The sequence below is a fragment of the Rosa chinensis genome, chromosome 1 (genome assembly GCF_002994745.2).
Source record: "Rosa chinensis cultivar Old Blush chromosome 1, RchiOBHm-V2, whole genome shotgun sequence".
In the NCBI taxonomy this organism is placed as follows: domain Eukaryota; kingdom Viridiplantae; phylum Streptophyta; class Magnoliopsida; order Rosales; family Rosaceae; genus Rosa; species Rosa chinensis.
The window spans coordinates 34,442,463-34,462,604 of record NC_037088.1 but is presented as its reverse complement, the minus strand read 5'-3'; the positions used below and the strand labels follow the sequence as shown (position 1 = coordinate 34,462,604).

General features: G+C 39.6%; 1 protein-coding gene across 4 annotated transcripts in view; it reads left to right on the top strand.

Moving 5' to 3' along the window:
- Nucleotides 1–2,512: 2,512 nt before the first annotated feature.
- LOC112195031 overlaps nt 2,513–20,142 on the top strand; it is a 32,860-nt gene continuing 15,230 nt past the window's right edge. For 2 of the 4 annotated variants that reach the window (XM_024335345.2, XM_040516770.1), the window contains exons 1-9: nt 2,513–3,169; nt 11,094–12,255; nt 13,160–13,444; nt 13,562–14,635; nt 14,727–15,668; nt 15,900–16,522; nt 16,630–17,857; nt 18,063–18,640; nt 18,741–20,079. In XM_024335345.2, the coding sequence (XP_024191113.1) occupies nt 2,652–3,169; nt 11,094–12,255; nt 13,160–13,444; nt 13,562–14,635; nt 14,727–15,668; nt 15,900–16,522; nt 16,630–17,857; nt 18,063–18,640; nt 18,741–20,079 (7,749 nt within the window). In that variant the 5' untranslated portion in view covers nt 2,513–2,651. Of the gene's footprint in view, nt 3,170–9,860; nt 9,962–11,093; nt 12,256–13,159; nt 13,445–13,561; nt 14,636–14,726; nt 15,669–15,899; nt 16,523–16,629; nt 17,858–18,062; nt 18,641–18,740; nt 20,080–20,142 lie in introns of those variants that run through there. The other 2 variants (XM_024335351.2, XM_024335357.2) reach the window with 2 other exon arrangements.

Below are 20,142 nucleotides of genomic sequence, written 5' to 3'. Positions count from 1 at the left end.
TGATATTGTTAGCTCAACACATAAATATTCATCCGGTTAGTTATTGACCAAGAAAATATTGTCCAATCGCCCTTTTAAATCTAATGGTGGAGAGAATTATTATTAAGTTGAATTATTTTGTTTTTCACTCTTGAATTTGTAGGGTGATTGAACATAATTTTTTTAGTCAGCAACTGACCAAGTAAACGTCACTGTAGATCAACAACCACAACAACCTGAGTCTAGGAACACTTAAAGAATAGAAAAATCGGCGGAGAAACAACCAACCTTCTATCTACCTATTGATTGATAAAAATTTTCAAGCTCTTCTTCTGTGTGTGTGTACATAATCATATTATAAAACTTAATATTCTGTATGTATAAAAAGAGTGATTTTCACTTGCACCAATCTTTAATTGCATAAAAATGAAAAATGAAGTGCAACTGTGCAAGTTGTAAAAATAGAGTGCTTGAAATCATCATCGTTAGAAAATTAGTATCAGCCAAAAGAAGATTAGTATTTATTTACAGTGTAGTTGAAAATAATAATCTTATCTAATAGTCTTCGATTTTGTGGTCTTCTGCACTAGAGATTAATTAGGGAAAATGGTCCATACAGTAACAGATGTTTCAGCCATTCTAAATTTTCATACCTCAAGTTTGAAAAACTTCAGAACGGTACCTGATATACTAACCTCGACCGAACTTTGGTATCTGGAGTCGTTAGCTCCGTTATGAAGGTTGCCAAGTGGTAATTTTTTAACAGTATTTTCGTCCCTTCATGTCTTAGTAGATTTATTTTCCTTATGAGATCCAAATTTGATCTGGGCACCCATCTTTTTCTGAAGCACTCCAACCAAATCCCATATCTAGAGGCCGAGACTGTGATCAACGAGCTCAATTCCGATAAGAATTAGATATTGATTCCAGTGCGTTTGCGGCGGTGGGGCTCCGATGAGGTTGACAACGCTAGTTTTTTCTCGCCTGAAATCGTAGGGTTTTGCAGAGAGGTACGGCGGAGGGTGAATGGATGATGGGTAGGGTTGCGCGTCTCTCGACTGGGAGCCGCCATTGCTTCTGTGTGTAGGTCGAAGTCATGGACTTTGGTAGCAGATCGGAGGTGGTAAATCCGAGATGGCAGCTCAAGTTTTCCCATTTCATGTGTGTTAGGAGGGTCACCTTAGCCGGCTTCCTCGGTTGACTAGGACTTCTTTTATTGTAGAGTTAAACACATTGTTTTATTTTATGCTGCGCACCGTTTTTGGTTTCACCTTGTAGCAAATATTGGCTTTCACCACTGTGAAACTGCATTTTCATAGTCTCAAAATTTCAAGATACATAATGTGTTTCATGTTTCTTTGCTAAAAAAGAAAATTGGTGATTCTGCAACTCCTTCACCTCTTACTTGGTAGACCCTGAAAACCCAAAATGGGAGCCTACAGCAGTTCTGCAAAGAAGAATCTTCAAGAAGAGTGGGGCTGCAGTTACATAGTGGTTGGTTCAGTGGCATGGAACTACCCCTGAAGAAGCTACCTGGGAGGATGTAGAAATGATTTTGTTGAGGTTCCCAATTTTAACCCTGATGCAAATCAAACTAGTCCATCTTATTGAATACAGGTTTTATTGGTGCTGTACTTGAGGACAAGTAATTTTTGAAGGAGGGTGGAATGTTAGGAGGGTCAACTTAGCCGGCTTCCTCGCCTGACTAGGACTCCTTTTATTGTAGAGTTAAACGCATTGTTTTATTTTTATGCTGCGCACCGTTTTGGTCTGGCCTCATTGAGGAATCTATCTAGCTGTTACATTGTTTTCTCTTGCCCAGTATTGACATAACACGTGGCAATCACAAGAACGATCCAGCCTATATGAACTGCTTTACCTCTGTACTTGATTTTCATCGAAGATAATAGAATTTCTTTTGCTTCCTTTCTTCTTTTTCATTTCAACCTTATCCAAAATTCTAGTGGTTAGGGCCAAAACCCTAACATGTGGGTCAATATTAGTGAAGCATCATAGTTTTGGTCTTGTTCCCCTCACCATTATTCTCTTGTTCAATCATGCTGGGTGAGATAGACAGCCTGTCAGAGAATCCACGGCTTAAAGAAGATTAGTATTTATTTACAATGTAGTTGATTATTATTAATCTTATCTAATAGCCTTCGATTTTGTGGTCTTCTGCACTAGAGATATTAACTAATTCATGTTTTGCATGTCTTCGGTATTTGGTATTTAATTAATACATAGTGGATGTAGCCTTTTTGTCTTTTTGGTTTTTTTCTTTTCTTCATTGACAGACTTGTGTGGTAATTTTATTTTAATACATGATGGGTTGGTGTGCTTTTTTTTCCTTTTCTTTTTGTCATAATTTAATACATGATGGAAGAGAAATTCTTACGTACACGCTCCTGTATGGCACTGATTGGTCAGCGGTACCAATCTACATACGCAAGATTTTCTCGATAAACTTATTACATGTTGGATTGGTGAGTGTAGTCCTTTTGTCCTTTTGTCTTTGACCTGGACTTGGGTGGGTGGAGTGCTCTCTTTCTCCGGTGCTTTCTCAATAAATTTATCATTCCCAGCTTGTTGTGGCTTTAGTTTTGCAACACATTTTACCCATAGCTTAGCTAACTTGGCAGAGCTGCCACAGTATGGTCAGTGGGTAGTCTCTCATGGCTTCCATGGTGATCCAAACCTCCTCAACCTCTACTCCTCCTCCTCCACCTTTGAACCATCCAATAAAATATGATGTTTTTTTGAGTTTTAGAGGTGCGGACACCCGCACAAAATTTACAGACCATTTATACAATGCATTACATGTTCAGGAAGGCATCCCCACCTTTAGGGATTCTGAAGAGCTCGAGAAGGGAGAAGATCTTTCACAACTCTTTGAGGCAATTGAAAAATCGAAAATTGCAGTTGTCATTCTTTCAAGTAACTATGCTTCTTCGACATGGTGTTTGAGAGAAGTTGCCAAGATTGCCGAATGCAGAAATAAGACCGGACTCATCGCTTTGCCGGTATTCTATGAGATCGAACCAACCCAGGTACGAAGCCAGACAGGAAGTTTCAAGAAATACTTTGATGAACATGAACAGAAATACAAGGACAGCACAGAGAAGGTCGATATTTGGAGGAAAGCGTTGACTGAAATAGGTGGTCTCTCCGGATGGGATTTAAAAGAAGTCAGGTACCCCCTAATCTTTTTTTAGAAATTTTTTTTTTAAATAAATAATTTTATTGAGCATCTTTTATATAAAGCAAACTCCATCTTAGAATGGTTGAATGTTTGAACTACATATAATTTATATTATTATTAAGAGAAGAGACCTTGCTCTCCATAATTGATTTTTTTTTTTAAAACAATTTATCCTTAATATATTAAAATACTTTAAATCAGAAATAATCAGTAAGGATAATAAAGTCATTAACAAAAAAAAAATAAAAAAAATTAAATTAAATGTAGTAAAAAAGTGATGGGTGTTGTAGGAGAATAGAATTGTCTGTTTATTATTGATAATAGGAGCCCTTTTATAGGGAGTTACAAGGTATATAAAAGGTAAGAGAATCCGAATACAATTGAATACCTATAATACTTTCCTATTACAATCTTAAACCCTAGTTTGTAGAGGCACACTATGTCGACATCCTTCAACACTCCCCCTTGTGCCGCTCAAACTTGGTGATGACGCTTTGATTGTTGCCTCGTTAAAAACCTTGCCAGGTAACAAAAACCCTGTGGGACAAAAATAACCCTGGTCGAAGCACAAAAAGAGCACAACACGTCCTTCACTCTTCGAGATTGAACATGTACACATCATGCCTCCCCCTGATGTCAATATCTCCCCCTGATTGTTACAATCATGGGAGTTTGGATAACTTTTTCAATCCGATGCTCTTGTTTCTCGAAGATGGATTTAGGTAACGACTTAGTAAATAAGTCTGCTACATTATCCTCTGATCGGATCTGGTTCACTTCAATATTTAGAAGTGGCTGTTGTTGCTGATTGTAAAACAACTTTGGCGATATATGCTTGGTGTTGTCGCCTTTGATGAAACCTAATTTCATTTGCTCAATACAAGCTGCATTATCTTCATAAATGCATGTAGGTTCATCTGTGGTAGACTTCAAACCACAAGTTCCTCGTATGTGTCTAACTACAGACCTTAGCCATATGCATTCTCGCACGGCTTCATGTAGAGCAATAATCTCTGCATGATTTGAGGAAGTAGCAACAAGGGTCTGCTTTGTAGACCTCCAAGATATCGCAGTGCTTGCCATGGTAAAAACATAACCCGTTTGGGAGCGACCTTTGTGAGGGTCAGAAAGATACCCTGCATCAGCAAAACCCATCAAGACATCGTTGTTATTTTGATGGAGGGGAGGAGAAGCACGGAAGGTGGCGTTTTGCCTTGTGGAGTCCGATCTCACACTTCTGTTATTTCTCTTCTCTCTGTAGGGATAAAACAAGCCCATATCAATCGTACCTCTCAGGTATCGAAAGATTGTCTTTATGCCAATCCAATGGCGGCGTGTTGGCGCAGAACTATGTCGAGCTAACAAGTTCACTGCAAATGAGATATCTGGTCTTGTGCATTGAGCTAAGTACAATAATGCGCCTATTGCACTTAGATAGGGCACTTCAGCCTCTAATAGGTCTTCGTCCTCATCCCTTGGACGAAACGGATCTTTTTCAGGCTCAAGACTATGACCGATCATGGGAGTACTCACAGGCTTTGCTTTATCTTCATTAAAGCGCCTTAATAATTTTTGAGTATACGCTGACTGGTGGATCATAATCCCATCATTACGGTGCTCGATTTCTAGTCCGAGACAAAACCGTGTTTTCCCAAGATCTTCATCTCAAATTCAGATTTCAAGTACTTAGCAGTTTCCTTTAACTCATCTAGAGTTCCAATTAGGTTCATGTCATCGACATAAACTGCTATAATTGCAAATCCGGAACTTGTCCTCTTTATAAACACGCATGGGCATATTTCATCATTGACATATCTCTTCCCAATCAAGTAGTCACTTAGACGGTTATACCACATCCGTCCTGATTGTTTCAATCCATATAGTGAGCGTCTCAATCTTATTGAAAACGCGCTCCGTGGTTTAGAGCCACTTGATTTGGGTAATTGAAGTCCATCTGGAACCTTCATATATATCTCTGAATCTAGATCCCCATAGAGATATGCTGTAACCACATCCATAAGCTGCATGTCAAGTTTTTCGGAAACTACCAAACTGACAAGGTAGCGGAACGTTATAACGTCCATTACGGGAGAGTATGTCTCCTCGTAGTCGATTCCACGGCGTTGTGAGAAACCTTGCGCCACAAGGCAGGCTTTGTATCTAACAACCTCATTTTTCTCATTACGCTTTCTAACAAAGACCCATTTATGGCCAACAGGTTTTATACTTGGGGGTGTCAGCGTTATAGGCCCAAATACCTGTCTCTTTGTTAGTGAATCCAATTCAACCTGGATCACATTTTTCCATTTAGGCCAGTCTGCTCTTCGTTGACATTCTTCAACGGAGCGAGGTTCGATATCATCATGTTCTATAATTCTTTGAGCGATAGAATATGCAAACACGTCATCAAGGATAATAGAGTCTCGACTCAACGTCTCATGTACACTAGTGTAATTCATGGAGATCTCTCTATTCTCTGGAATTGGTTCTGACATTGGAGCGTCCCCCAATGATGTCTCTTGGACATAACCATAATCCGGAATATCTTCATGAGACGGGTTATTTATGTCGATTATTAATGGATCTCTTTGTGCCAAACTAGCTTTCTTTCTCGGGCGAGAATCCATCGAACCTTTGGGCCTCCCACGTCTCCTTGTTGGGAGCCCGGCCTGAGCCACATTGCCATCACCATTAGTGGTGGTAGCGCCATGCTCAATACCCCTAGAGGTGGCGCAATGTCCACTATTTTTAGGGACATCAATCCTTGCAGGCACGTTTGCAGCAGATATATGTGATTTTGTCACTTTAGAGATATCAGAAAACGCGTCAGGCATAGTCTGCTACATTCTGAAGATCGAGAATTCTCCGTACTTCAATTTCGGACTGTGCGGTTCGGGGATCAAGATGAGACAAAGTGGGGACAGACCACGACAATTCCTGTCGTTCCTGTTGAACATTATTGTTCTTATCTCCCCCTAACGACGAGAAGATTGTCTCATCAAAGTGACAATCCGCAAATCTTGCGGTAAATTGATCGCCTGTCAAGGGTTCCAAATAGTGGATAATGGTTGGAGAGTCATATCCAACATAAATTCCCAATCGTCTTTGAGGACCCATTTTGGTGCGTTGTGGCGGCGCAATTGGCACATAAACTGCACACCCAAATATGCGTAAGTGTGAGACATTAGGCTCATACCCAGTAACCATCTGGGATGCAGAAAAGGGTTGAGTGACAGTAGGCCTCAGACGAATAAGCACAGCTGCATGCAATTTTGCATAGTCCCAAGCAGAAACAGGGAGATCGGTGCGCATAACCAATGCTCTAGCAACCATTTGAAGTCTTTTAATGGTGGCTTCTGCGAGACCATTTTGGGTGTGAATGTGAGGAACAGGGTGTTCAACCTCAATCCCAATAGACATGCAATAGTCATCAAAAGTTTTTGACGTAAACTCTCCAGCATTGTCAAGACGAATTGACTTAATGGGATGATCAGGGTGGTGAGCCCTTAACTTAATGATTTGTGCTAGGAGTTTAGCAAATGCAGCATTTCTGGTGGACAAAAGCATGACATGTGACCAACGTGTCGATGCATCAACCAACACCATAAAATATCTAAATGGTCCGCAAGTTGGTCGGATAGGTCCACAAATATCACCTTGGATTCGTTGCAAGAATGAAATATTTTGTTTAGTGTCCTTTGCATAGGATGGTCTCGATCCTAATTTTGCTAAAAAGCAGGCTTTGCAAAACGAAAGATGGGCTTTAGAAGCAACCATGGAAGAATCCGGTTGAGCCACGAAGTCACAATTGACTTTAGAAGTAGAGAAAGGAACCAAGGAGGCATTAGTGGTGTCAATACCACTTTTGGGCCGCAGGGGGTAGGCGGCTCTAGCCTTACCTTGGACCGAATTTTTGTTCTGACTTCTTTTTGTTTTGAAAAATGGATGTCCGTGTGAAGTCTTTAGTATACGGATCATCATATCACGACCTGGGTGTCCCAGAAGATCGTGCCAAAGCCTATATGTGTCAGAATCCATACAACCCACTAGAGCGACACATAAGTTTCTCCAATACTCGTTTATGTTCGTAGTCATTAAAGGTGATGCAAAGGAACTCTTGTCCATTCTCACAATGTGTTTCCACATGAAAACCATTGGCTCTTATATCTTTAAAACTCAATAGGGTCCTTCCAGCCCTAGGAGCATATAGAGCTTCGGTGACATTAATACTTGTGCCATTTGGCAACATAAATTGAGCTGGTCCTCGACCATGAATCAATTGTGATGGTCCAGCCATCGTAGTCACAGAAGATCGACTAGGCGTCATGCATGGAAATAGTTGCCTATGTCGCAATATAGTATGTGTGGTGCCACTATCAACAAGGCATTCCAACTCTCCAGGAAACATACTGAGAAATAATAAAGTTCGAAATTAAAAACATGTCCATGACATTGAATAATACGATACTTTATTAATAAATGTAGCCAATGATTACATCAAATGGTCCAAAAAGGTCTAATCCAAAATAAAGAAAATCAAACTGAGACACATTGTAGTCACTTTATTCGTTTGGCAACTCCAATCGAATATGACTAGGAAAGTAGAGAGAGAGGTTGGTGGAGTGAGGCTCGCTTAAGTACCAATTATCTCAATGACTTTCCTAGACATCATATTTTATTGGGTATGCCATATAAGAAAGAGTTAATACAATTGTCATTTATTGACTATTACATGATTCTTGAAAAATAAAGAGGACTATTTCTAATCAAAGTCTGCAGCATCCTTGTGCACTTCATCTTCAGCTTTGAAGTCCTCCATGGTAAGATTAACGTCTCAACCATTTTCTTCTTCTTCTTCTGCAAGGTACACTTCTTGCTCCCTCAGGTCCCTGTATGCCCTGTATCTTGAAGCTAGTTGCTCGCTTGCCTTGCATTGCTTGAACCAATGCTCACTAGATCCACATCAATGACACATATCATTGTGGTTGCCTCCCTTCAATTGAGGTGCACGTTGTGGGCGTTCCCTAGGAGGATTTGCGTCTCCACCATGACCCATGGCGCCACCACCACGAGCTATGGCTCCATTACCACGGATAGGGTTGCCACGACCCCCTCTCCCACGTGTGGCATTACCACCACGTGTATCCGCTCCAAACTTGCGGTTTCCTTCCTGATTAGGGCGGTTATATGGACCCATACATCCCTCATGTCCCTTATTCCTAGGGTTCCACTCCTTGCGCCCTCTTTTGGGTGCATTATAATTCGCCTCATGAACGCTCTTAGTTCCAATGGGCCTTGAATTATAATTCCTCACGAGGATGTTATCATGTTTCTCAGCTACAGATATGATATTGATAAGTTGATGAAACCTCGTGATCCGTCCAGCATTGACTTCAGTACGGTATTGCTTTGATACCACAATGGCTGAAACGGAGAAGGTGGAGAGAGTCTTCTCAATTAGCTCTTGCTCTGTGACAGGTTGTCCACAGAATCTCAACATGGATTGTAAGTGAAGAGCCTCTGAATTATATTCAGCAACAGACTTGAAGTCAGCAAAGCGCAGATTGTTCCATTGAACCTTCAAGTCAGGGAGGAGGGAATCTTGGACATTGCCAAAGCGCTCTTCTAGCACTACCCATAGCTCTCTTGCATCCTTGATCGACATATACTCCAATCTGAGTGCCTTGTCCATATGGCGTCGCATCAAGATAACTGCTTGAGCATGCTTTGTAGATGTTCGGTTGAACACAAGATCCGGGTTAGGTACCTAGATTATGGGTAATTTTCCCTTGGAAGTGAGATGATTCTCAACATCGGTTACCCAACTGTGGTAATCTGAGCCTGTTGAGTCAAGCATGGGAAAGTCGAGTCTAGGTTCATTCGACATCCTGAAAATAAGAAGAGAAAATATATTAGTTTCGGAGTTAAACTTCCACGAAAACTAAAATAATGAGATTTCCGAGCTATGCTACCAAGAAATCAATTTCCAAGAATCTCTTTTGGATTAGACCAAACAATAATGTTTTAATATGGTCACAATTTGATGCTTACGGACGCTCTTAGTCCAAGCATTGTGAACGCGCTTAGTTCACACGAACACTTTTAGTTCGTTTAATTATGAACACTCTTAGTTCATACGAACACTCTTAGTTCGTTAAGCGTGAATCCCCACAATTCCGCTTTGTTAAATATCAAAATCATTTGGCAATATATATTCCAATATTTGCAGAAAATAAAAGGAATTTAAATACAAGGAAGCAACAAACTTAATTATAAAAACTTATGTGATTTGGCTTGAGGACACGCGCGTGTTTTTTTTTTTTTTTTTTCTGGCAGGCCTGGTCCCCTCTCTTTTTTTTTTTTTTTTTTTTTTCTTTGGCCGGGTCCCTTCTCTTTTTCTTTCGGTCTTCCTCTTTTTTTTTTTTTTCGCGACTTCTTTCTTCCTCTGGTTCTTCTCCCTGCAGTTCGCCGGTGTGCAGAGGGGCTGGTGCGCGGGCTATCCGGAGGGAGGCTGATCGGAGGCCTGGGCTGCTGCAGATCGCGGCCTGGGCTGCTGGAACGTGTTGGTGCTGCTGCAGATCGCGGCCTGGTGCGGGCAAGGGGGCTGCAAGCTTGCGGGTAAGTGTGAGGGTTGCAGGCGGGTGCGCAAAGGCAGCAGTGGGTGGCGGCGTCTGGGCGCGGGGGCGCTGGGGAGGAGGCCGGCCGGGCTGGGCTGCTGGGTTTGCAGGTACTGCTGGAGAGGTTTGGCCGGTGAGGTGAGGCGAGGTGAGGCCGGCCGGTGAGGTGAGTCTGAGGCCGGAGAGATTTTTTTTGTTTGTTTTGTTTTGGGTTGGCGGCAGAGAAGAAAAAGGTTTTTTTCTTCTAGGGTTTTTGAAGATAGGGTTAGAACTCGTGCTGATAACGTATTGTAGGAGAATAGAATTGTCTGTTTATTATTGATAATAGGAGCCCTTATATAGGGAGTTACAAGGTAAACAAAATGTAAGAGAATCTGAATACAACTGAATACCTATAATACTTTCCTATTACAATCTTAAACCCTAGTTTGTAGAGGCACACTATGTCGACATCCTTCAACAATGGTTGGAAACTTCCACTATTTTTAACTAGTTCACACACTCCTGAAAACAAAACACAAAAAAAAAAAAAAAAAAAAAAAAAAAAAAACTTCCTACACATAGTGGGTGTAGGGCCAATGATAGTATTTTATTAAAAGAGGAGGAAAAACTACCATTGACCATAAAATGTAGAAAAAAACCACCTTTTTTTCTTTCTTTTTTATTAGAAAATCCATTTTTTCTTTTTGTTATAATTCATGTCTATTTAGTATTTACTATATCACATAAGGAAACAAGAAGTGAAATCACTCAAATGGCACGCACGGACTGTGTGTTAAGTGTATGTGTGTATTCTTTCTTTCCCAAAGTGAACATCTATACTAGCCTTCTAAGGCTCCAGTTTGGGATTGCTTAACTTTTAAAAAAAATAAGTTTTTGTTTAAAATTTTAGATTTTATTGTGTTTGGTAAATAAATAAAAAGCAGCTTTAATTGAAATTTATAGATCACTGGCAGCAGATTTTAGAAGCAACTCAAATGTTGCTTTTAGAAGTTGTTGTAGATCAAAACATGCTTGTTTTATGTACTAACAGCACTTTTAAAAATATTTTACCAAACACAAAACTGTTTTAATTCACAGCTGATTATTCTCACAACACAGCAGTAACAGTTTTTATTTTTATTTTAATTTTTTTTATAATTTTTTATTTTTAAAAGTCACAGCAATCCCAAACATAGTATCTTAAGAGTTTTAATCAACCAAGGGCATTTGAGATACCAATAAATAAATTTGAATAAAATCACCTCATGCATGATGTTTCTACCTTATCTTTTTGTTTTTTTGTTTTTTTTTTCCAGGTCGGAGACCACTGTTATTAAAGAGATAGTAAAATGTGTCGACACAAAATGGAAGCTCAAATTTAATCCTGCATTCTCAATTGAGGATTCCAAGGATTTTGTTGGGATGGATCACACGATCCAAATCGAATTGGACTTGGATATAGAGATGTTGGACAAAATCGTTGTCATTGGAATTTGGGGGGTGCCGGGAGTAGGTAAGACAACGATTGCAGAAGTTGTGTTTCGAAGAAATTGGCACCATTTTGAAGCTAACAGTTTCCTTGCTAATGTTGGAGAGATACATGAGGAGAAGGGACTATTGCATATACAGAAGCAACTTTATCGCGACTTGTTGGATAGCAAAGTTATAACTATGAAAGATGTCACTGCGGCAAGAAGAAAATTGAGACACAAAAAGGTGCTTATCATTCTTGATGGTGTGACTGAGTTAGATACTGTTGTTGAGCTAGTAGGAATTGGTGGTAAAGAATTAAACGAATGGTTTGGTCTAGGCAGTAGAATCATTATAACCACAATAGACAAAAAGTTGTTGGAGGATTTTGAGGCAAAAACACACGAGGTTGAGACACTTTCTGAAAATGAGTCTCGTGTGCTCTTCTTCCGGAAAGCCTTCAAGAAAGGCCATCCTCTGCATGATTGTACTGAGTTGGACTTCAAGTTCAAGATAGATCATACTATGCGTCAGTATGTTGAGTTGTCTTACAAATTTGTGGATTTAACTGACGGTCTTCCTTTGGCTATTGTAGTTTTGGGAAGATTGTTATTGAACAGATCTTTGGCCCAATGGGATGCTGAACTTCGCACACTAGAAGCTAATCATGTTTCTAATGATAAGAAATCTTTTGCGATTCTTAAGCTATGTATTGATGGATTACGTGATCGAGGAAAGGAAATTTTCTTGGACATTGCATGCTTCTTTAAAGGAGATGACAAAAAACGTGTAGAAAGGATATTTGAAAGCTGTGGCCACAATCCAGGCATTGAATTGGACATTCTCGTTGAGAAATCTGTAGTAACAATTGTGGGAGGAAAATTGTGGATGCATGATTTACTACAAGAAGCTGGCCAGAAAATGGTTATTCAAGAATCCAAAAGACTATGGAAACGCAGCAGATTGTGGGATCATGAAGAAGCCATTTCTGTACTTAAACATGATAAGGTGAGTTATTAATGTATCTTACCCAGTCATTCAAGACTGTCTGTGATTACTTTCGGTCAACGAGAATGTGCTTTCATAACTTGGTTTCAAATGCCTATGTTTCATAAATGAGATAAAATAGTAATTCAGTTTTAATTCTGAAAGTCATCTGTTCTTAAGTTTTCTGAAGAAGGATCCTTGACCAATAAATGTCAAAGAAGGGAGTTTTTCTCATCTAAACATGATAAAAGAAGAAAGTATCATGGACAGAAAAGTTTGATTAAATGAGCAAATTTTTGGAAAAATTGACTTGATCGATAATTTTTGTTGATTAAAGAAGGTACGAGATCATGTCAAGAATGTAGCAACTTGTTATTTAATTTTCAACTTTGTTTATCTAAAAATATATCATTCTGAGGGAGAAAATTGACTGTTTAATAGCAGAAGTGTAATCACTGTTCAATTCATGCCAAAAAGAAATACACTGTTCCATTATGAAGTAATCACTCCGTTTTTCTATTGCAACCTCTCTCTTGATTTTTTGTTCTATCAGTTCCTTTCCCTGTTTAAAACCTCATATTTGATCGTATGATGGCTTCTCAATGCACCCCTTCTCAATCTTCTTGTTTGTGTGGTTTCTGGTTGATGTGGATTTCATATTCCACCTATGCTGCTTGAGATTCCTGTACTTACATGGTTGTCTTGTGCAAATACGTACTTCCCACCAACTGTTTGATGCCTTGGCTTCATAAGAGGAAAAAAGAAAACAAACAATTTAAACTGTTCATGCAATACTTTGGTTGCTTAATATATATAATTGCTTCTGTTTAATTCGTATTTTGTATTTGTATTATGAATATTTTATTACCTCAGTATTATTTTATCTCATGCACCTTACCTCATCCTTTGGGCCTTTGGATGTTAGGGAACAAGCGCTGTCAAAGGTATTTTCTTAAGCTCACCTCAACTCTGCAAAGTGCGATTGAAGGCCGACTCATTTTCAAAAATGGACTTTCTTAGATTGTTGAAAATAAAGAATGTGAAATTTTCTGGATGCCATGAATACGATCTTTCAAATAAATTAAGCTTCTTGGAATGGCATGACTTTCCTTCAACATTTCTGCCATCTGAGTTTGAACCGAAGAATCTTGTTGAGCTGCACTTGCCTCGAAGCCAAGTAGAGCAATTATGGGAGGATAATATAACGCCTGTAAGATTTTACACTTCATTATGTTTGTCTCATATACATTATCGAGTTCATTTCGTGCGGTTAAGGGAATGCTAATTATTCTTCGTTCATTTATATGTTACTTTTGATTTGTTACAGCCTTTGGAAAAGTTGGTTGTAATGGACCTTAGTAATTGCAAAGAGTTGACCACTACCCCAGACTTCCAGTCAGTGCCAAATCTTGAGAGCCTAGTCCTCAAAGGTTGTACAAGATTGTCTGAGGTAGACCTAACCAATGGAGATCAGCTCCAAAAGCTCATTTCATTGAATCTGGAAGGTTGTGAGTCTCTTAGTAGTCTTCCCAACGGTATCTGCAGCTTGAGATCTCTCACAACTTTCATTCTTTCGGGATGTTCCAGACTTGCAAATCTTCCGGAGAAGATTGGGGAAAACATGAAACAATTATCCGGACTTGATTTGGAGGGGACAGCTATAAAAGGGCTACCAACATCAATTAAGCACTTGACTGGTCTTATTCAGCTCAATCTAAAAGACTGCAAGAACCTTTTAAGTCTGCCAGCCGTCATTTGTAGTTTGACAAAACTTCAAGTTCTCAACCTATCTGGCTGCTCAAATCTTGCTGAGTTACCAGAAAACTTGGGAAGTTTAGTAGGTTTGAAGGAACTTGATGCAAGCAGAAGTTGTATAAGACAAGTACCTTCCTCCATTCTACTTCTGAAGGACCTTGAAAGTTTATCTTTTTGTGGATGTGCAGGTTTGCAGCCATCAGCATGTCCCATAGGTTTGCAGTTGCCTGCTTCATTCTCGGGATTAGATTCTTTGACAAAATTAGATCTAAGCTATTGCAAACTGTCTGATGGAGCAATCCCTGCTGATCTTCACTGCTTATCTTCACTTAATCATCTAAGTTTAAGTGGGAATAGTTTAGTGAGTGTACCGGAAAGCATCACTAAACTTTCTAAGCTTGAAGTCCTTCTATTGAATGATTGTAGCGAGCTTCGATCATTACCAGATCTTCCATCAAGTATACGACGTGTTTTTGCACGGAATTGTCCTCTGCTCAGAACTTATTCAAATAAATTAACTGTGTGGAGTTCAACTGCTACAGGATTTTGTTTCATAAATTCCCAAAGTAGTGAAGAACGTAAACTTCAGAGGATTCCGATATCAGAACAACATCTTCTGCGGCCTCATTTGCAAAAGTTCTATGAGGTTTCCTCTCTCTCTCTCTCTCTCTCTCTCTCTCTCTCTCATTACCACATTCAAAACTTGTTTTGATTTTTTTATTTTATTCTGTTTTCAGGATATAATTTATAAAGGTTGTGGTTTTGAATATATTACTCCTCACACTGAAATTCCATCATGGTTCGGTCACCCGGGTACAGGGTCGTCTGTAACACTCAAGCTACCTCTAGATTATTTCGATGGCAAACGTGAGTTGATGCGACTTGCTCTATGTTTTGTTTATGAAGCGCAGGAGCATGAGAATATGGAATCAACAGCTTCTAACATCTCGGCTCAGGAAGTAAAATATAGTTGCAATTACAGTTGTCGCTTGTCCACATATGGAGGTCCTCATGATGACTGTCCCCTCCTCGTGTGTAAACTCATGGATCATGATTATGTTGGATCTTTTCGACATTGGGTCTATATAGCAGGGGGGCTGTTTGCAGAAAGGTTAATCAAACGCTCTGTTCGGGCTGAAGTTATAATCAACAGACCACGGGTGAAAGTGAAAGCCTGTCGGGCAAGTCTAATATACTCTGGAGGTGTGACAGAATTTGTTTGGAATTTGAATCTCCGTGATGAAATTCATATGAGAAATCTGTCGAGTGGGGATCAAAAGGAAAAATCTGACGATGAGTTTAATAAACAAGAACAAGAAACTATTTGTGATCATCAGCTGGAACTAAAACATGTACCTGTCCAATATCAGGCCCAAATGAACCGCATGATCTCATTGTATGATACTAAGCGAAGTTACAAGCAATCCCTTGACCATGATGCCGGATCATCTAGTAGAACCAGCAGCAGCACTGAAGAACCTCATCAAAGATTAGAAATACCAAAATCCAATGATCAGTCCAACAAACAAGATCAAGAGACTAATTATGGTTGTGCTACAGACAAAAGATTCTTGATTGAAATTGAACCACACAATTCAAGAGATAGTTCAACTTCAACCACGATCTTTGATGATCAATTGAGAACAAATGTAGAGCCATTCCTTGAGGAACTATTTGAGGTCTCTCTCTCTCTCTCTCTCTCTCTCTCTCTCTCACACACACACACACACACACACACACGCTAAATCACTAGCTTAAAGATACTGCTATCAACCAATTACCAATTAATCTAGTGTTATTTCTCTCTACAATAGTGGATGAGGATCAAAGTTCAATTTTTCTCTTGCTTATTTAAAATAAGAAATAAAAAACATGCACTGATATCAGTACCTTATGTTTATGTACTACAGCTAGGAGGCAAAGCACGTCGCAACGATTTAGGTTTCATTTTCCCTCTCCGAGCAATTTTGCCGTGGTTTAATCATCAATGCATTGGGAACGTATTCATTCCAGAAAAAGAAAGAATTGGGAGTTCAGTAAGCCTACCTCTTCCTCTAGAATTGTATAACAATAAGGAATGGGTAGGATTTGCTGTATATGTGGCCTTCACTCTGCCTCCAGGTGTTTCACTTGAAAAATCATGTTGCTTCAAGTCTGTATTGTATACTAGTGATGGACATTTTTATTGCCTAAAATTATCGGCGGCTTGTGAAGACAATTTTAGGGGAGCACATCGACTCCTTGTCATCCATATACCACGAGGGCGTTTTAAAAAACAGTTGAATGAGTGCGTGGGAATTCGTGCTGCTTTTGTCTCCTCAACTCCAAGTGTGGAGGCTGAGATGTGTGGGATCCGTGTAGTATACGAGCAAGATTTGAAAGGGTTAATCCAAACAATTACCCAATGCACCACAAGAAATCCGCCTGCAGTTTACTATGGACTAGCTCATTCATTCGTGCCAGATGGAAGAGATTCTTTCATGTTAGCTATTATGGAGGATAATTTGATTGAAGCAGCTAAATCCAGCAAAAGGTTAAATTTCCATTGAAATTTATATATTTCATACCTTTAACGCATCTCGATAATTCTTTCAGGCTAACTGATGTGTGCTGTCTCTTTTTTTCTTTGATTGATTGCAGGAAGCTTTCAACCTTGCAAGAGCCTTTAACAGATTCAAAGTTCCTCAGTGGTCAACAAATTTACTTAGAGATAGAGGCTGGAACTCCATACATGCCGCACAAGTTCAAAAATTCCATAGTTGACTGGAAAAAAAACCTTGAGCTTTTGCTTGAATGTTTCTTTACCCTTTCTGATCTATCTATTAATCTCACTCTTCACAGAAGCACAACCTCTTTCTCAAGGGATTTTGATCCTTGTTCTGGTATTTTCCTTCAAAGAGAAATTCCAGAGTGGTTCACACGACAATATCCCTCCGAGAGTATGGTGTTGGAACTTCCTCCAAATTTGGAAAATGATTTGAATTTCAATGGACTTGTTGTATGTGCTGCCTTTTCTGTCCATGCCTCTGAAGCTGACGTCCTCAAATATCTGAAATCAGGACTCCATCCCCAACTTACGTGCCATTTCCAAAATTTGAGTTCTGAATCTTCTGATCAATCTTATGGTCTTACAGCTCCCATGATTGATACCAGTCCCGAGAACAAATTCATGTGGTTATATCGCAGAGGATTCATTTGGCAGGAATACCTACCCCGTGACTTATTTAAGGATCTGCTGCATAAAGATTCTTCAGTCAAGGTTTCATTTAGGAGTGATTCTTCCCAAGTCTTGGAGGTACAGAAATGTAGCTTCCGCATCTTATACAAGCAAGATGTGGAAAAATTCCAGCAAATGTTAATAGAGTGCTTTGCCTCCTTCTTTGACAATTACGACATCATTCGAGCATATTTAGTACAGGATTCTGGAGATTACAGCCACTTAAATCATCATGCAGTTACACCTTTTTGTCAGGGTGAGACTAGTGGAAAAGCCAATGATCAGCTGGAACTAGGACATGTACCTGTCCAATATCAGCCCCAAATGGACAGCATGATCTCTTTGTATGATACTAAAGGAAGTAACATGCAATCCCTTGACCATGATGCAGGATCATCTAGTAGAACTGGCAGCAGTACTGAAGAACCTCTTCAAATATTAGAAAGACCAGAATCCAATGATCGGTCCGATGAACAAGTGCACGGAACTAATTCTGACCTTACACATGTAGCAGAATGTGGTTATGCTTCAGACACTATATTCTTGATTGAAATTGAACCACACACTTCAAGAGATAATTCAAGTTCAACCAAGATTGTTGGTGGTCAATTGAGAACAAATGTAGAGTCATTCCTTGAAGAACTATTTGAGGTCTCTCTCTCTCTCTCTCTCTCACACACACACACACACACTTAATCACTTGCTCGAAAATACTGATATCAACTAACTAGAGTCTAGTATTGTGGAGAGGAATTATAGTGGATGAGATCCGAAATTCAATTTTTCCCTCCCAGATGAAAAAACATAAAATAAAAATAAATTGCTGATATCAGTACCTTATGTCTATGTATTACAGCTGGGAGGCAAAGCACGTCGCTATGATTTAGGTTTCATTTTCTCTCTTCGAGCAATTTTACCGTGGTTTAAACATCAAGGCATTGGGGACGTGATAGGTGTACCTCTTCCTCTAGAATTGTATAACAACAAGGAATGCATAGGATTTTCTCTATATGTGATCTTCACTCTGCCCCCAGGTGCTTGGCTTAAAGAAGGTTCTTGTTTTAAAATTGAGTTTACTGAAGAGCCAAGGTATTGCCTAAACTTAGCGTCCGCTGGTGAAGACAATTTCAGGGGTTCACATCGACTCCTGGTTATTCACATACCACAAAGACATTTTGGAGAACAGTTGAACCAGTGGAGTACCATTCGTGCTTCTTTTGAATCCCTTATGCCAGGTGTGGAGGTTGAGATGTGTGGCATGCGTGTAGTATACCAGGAAAATTTGAAAGGGTTAATCCAAACAATTACCAACTGCACAATATGCAGTCCCCCTGCTTACTATGGACTTGCCCAACCATTTGTGCCGGGAAGGTGGTCTTATGTGTTCACACACATGAGGAATAGTTTGGTTGAAGCAGCTAAATCCAGCAAGAGGTTAATTCCCATTGAAATGCATACTTCATACCAATGATGCATCTCATTGATTCTTCTCCTAACTAACGTTTGCGTTTTTTATTGTTTGAAATAATTGCAGGAAGCTTTCAACCTTGCAAGAGCCTTTAACAGATTTAAAATCCATCCAAGGAATTCAGTTACTGATACTTGCTGCAACTCCATTTACTTCACTCAAGAAAACAGAAACAGTAATCAAGTGGAAAAGAAACCTTAAGCTTTTGCTTCAACGTTTCTTAACCCTTTCTGGTCTATCAATAAGTCTCATTCTTAGAGGAGGCAGAATTTCTTTCTCAGAGGATCATAATCTTCATACTGGTATTTTCTTTCAAAAGGAAATTCCAGACTGGTTTACACCACATCACTCTGCCAGTATGGTGCCCGAACTTCCTCCAGATTTGGAAAATGATATGAATTTGATGGGTTTTGTTGTATGTGCTGCCTTTTCAGTCCACGCCTCTAAAGCTGATGTCCTCAAATATCTGGATTCGGGACACCATCCCGAACTTATGTGCCATTTCCAATCAAGTTCTGACTATTCTGGTGTAGTAGTTCGTAACATGGTTGGCATCAGTCCGAAGAACAAATTCATGTGGTTTTATCGTAGAGGATTCATTTGGCTGCATTACGTGCCCCGTCACAATGTTGAGCATCTCTTCAATAAACTATCTGAACTAGAGGTTTCATTTGAGAGTGATTCTCCCCAAGTATTGGCAGTACAGAAATGTAGCTTCCGTTTCTTATACAAGCAAGATGTAGAAGGATTTAATCAAACAATAATAGAGTGCTTTACCTCCTTCTTTGACAACGGGGATATCATTAAGCCATATATAGAAGAAGAGGACTCTGGACATAATAAGTGGCCAAATCATGGAGATGAGATGGGACCATCTAGTACAACTGGTGGCAACATTGTCATTGAGCAAACTCACAATGAGAGATTAGATGTACCCATAACTGATGGGAAGGGGAAAGGCCCTTCTGATGTCTCCTCAGTTGAAGCAGATGAGAGAGATTATTATGGAACTACAGCTGTTTGTCAGGGTGAAACTAGTGGACAAGCAGCCAGTCATCAACTGGAACTAGTTACACATGTAGTAGAAGAAGAACATGGTTCTAGTACTTCTCCTCAACAGCTAATCCCATTCTTATCTGAAATTGAACCTCCCGCCTCAACAGGTTCAAGTTCAACAAGATTTGAAGGTGATCAGTTCAGAGCTAGTGGAAAATGCAGTGATCAGCTGGAACTAGTTACACATGTAGTAGAAGAAGAACACGGTTCTAGTTGTCCTCCGGAGCTAATACCATTCTTATTTGAAATTGAACCTTCCGTCCCAACAGATTCAAGTCCAACCAAATTTGAAGGTGATCAGTTCAGAACAAATGTGGAGACTTTGCTCGCAGTAATGTTTCGAGATAAGGTGTGTCTCTCATGTCTGTTTCTGAATGTCTCGATCATCCATATATTAAGTTCCATATATTAA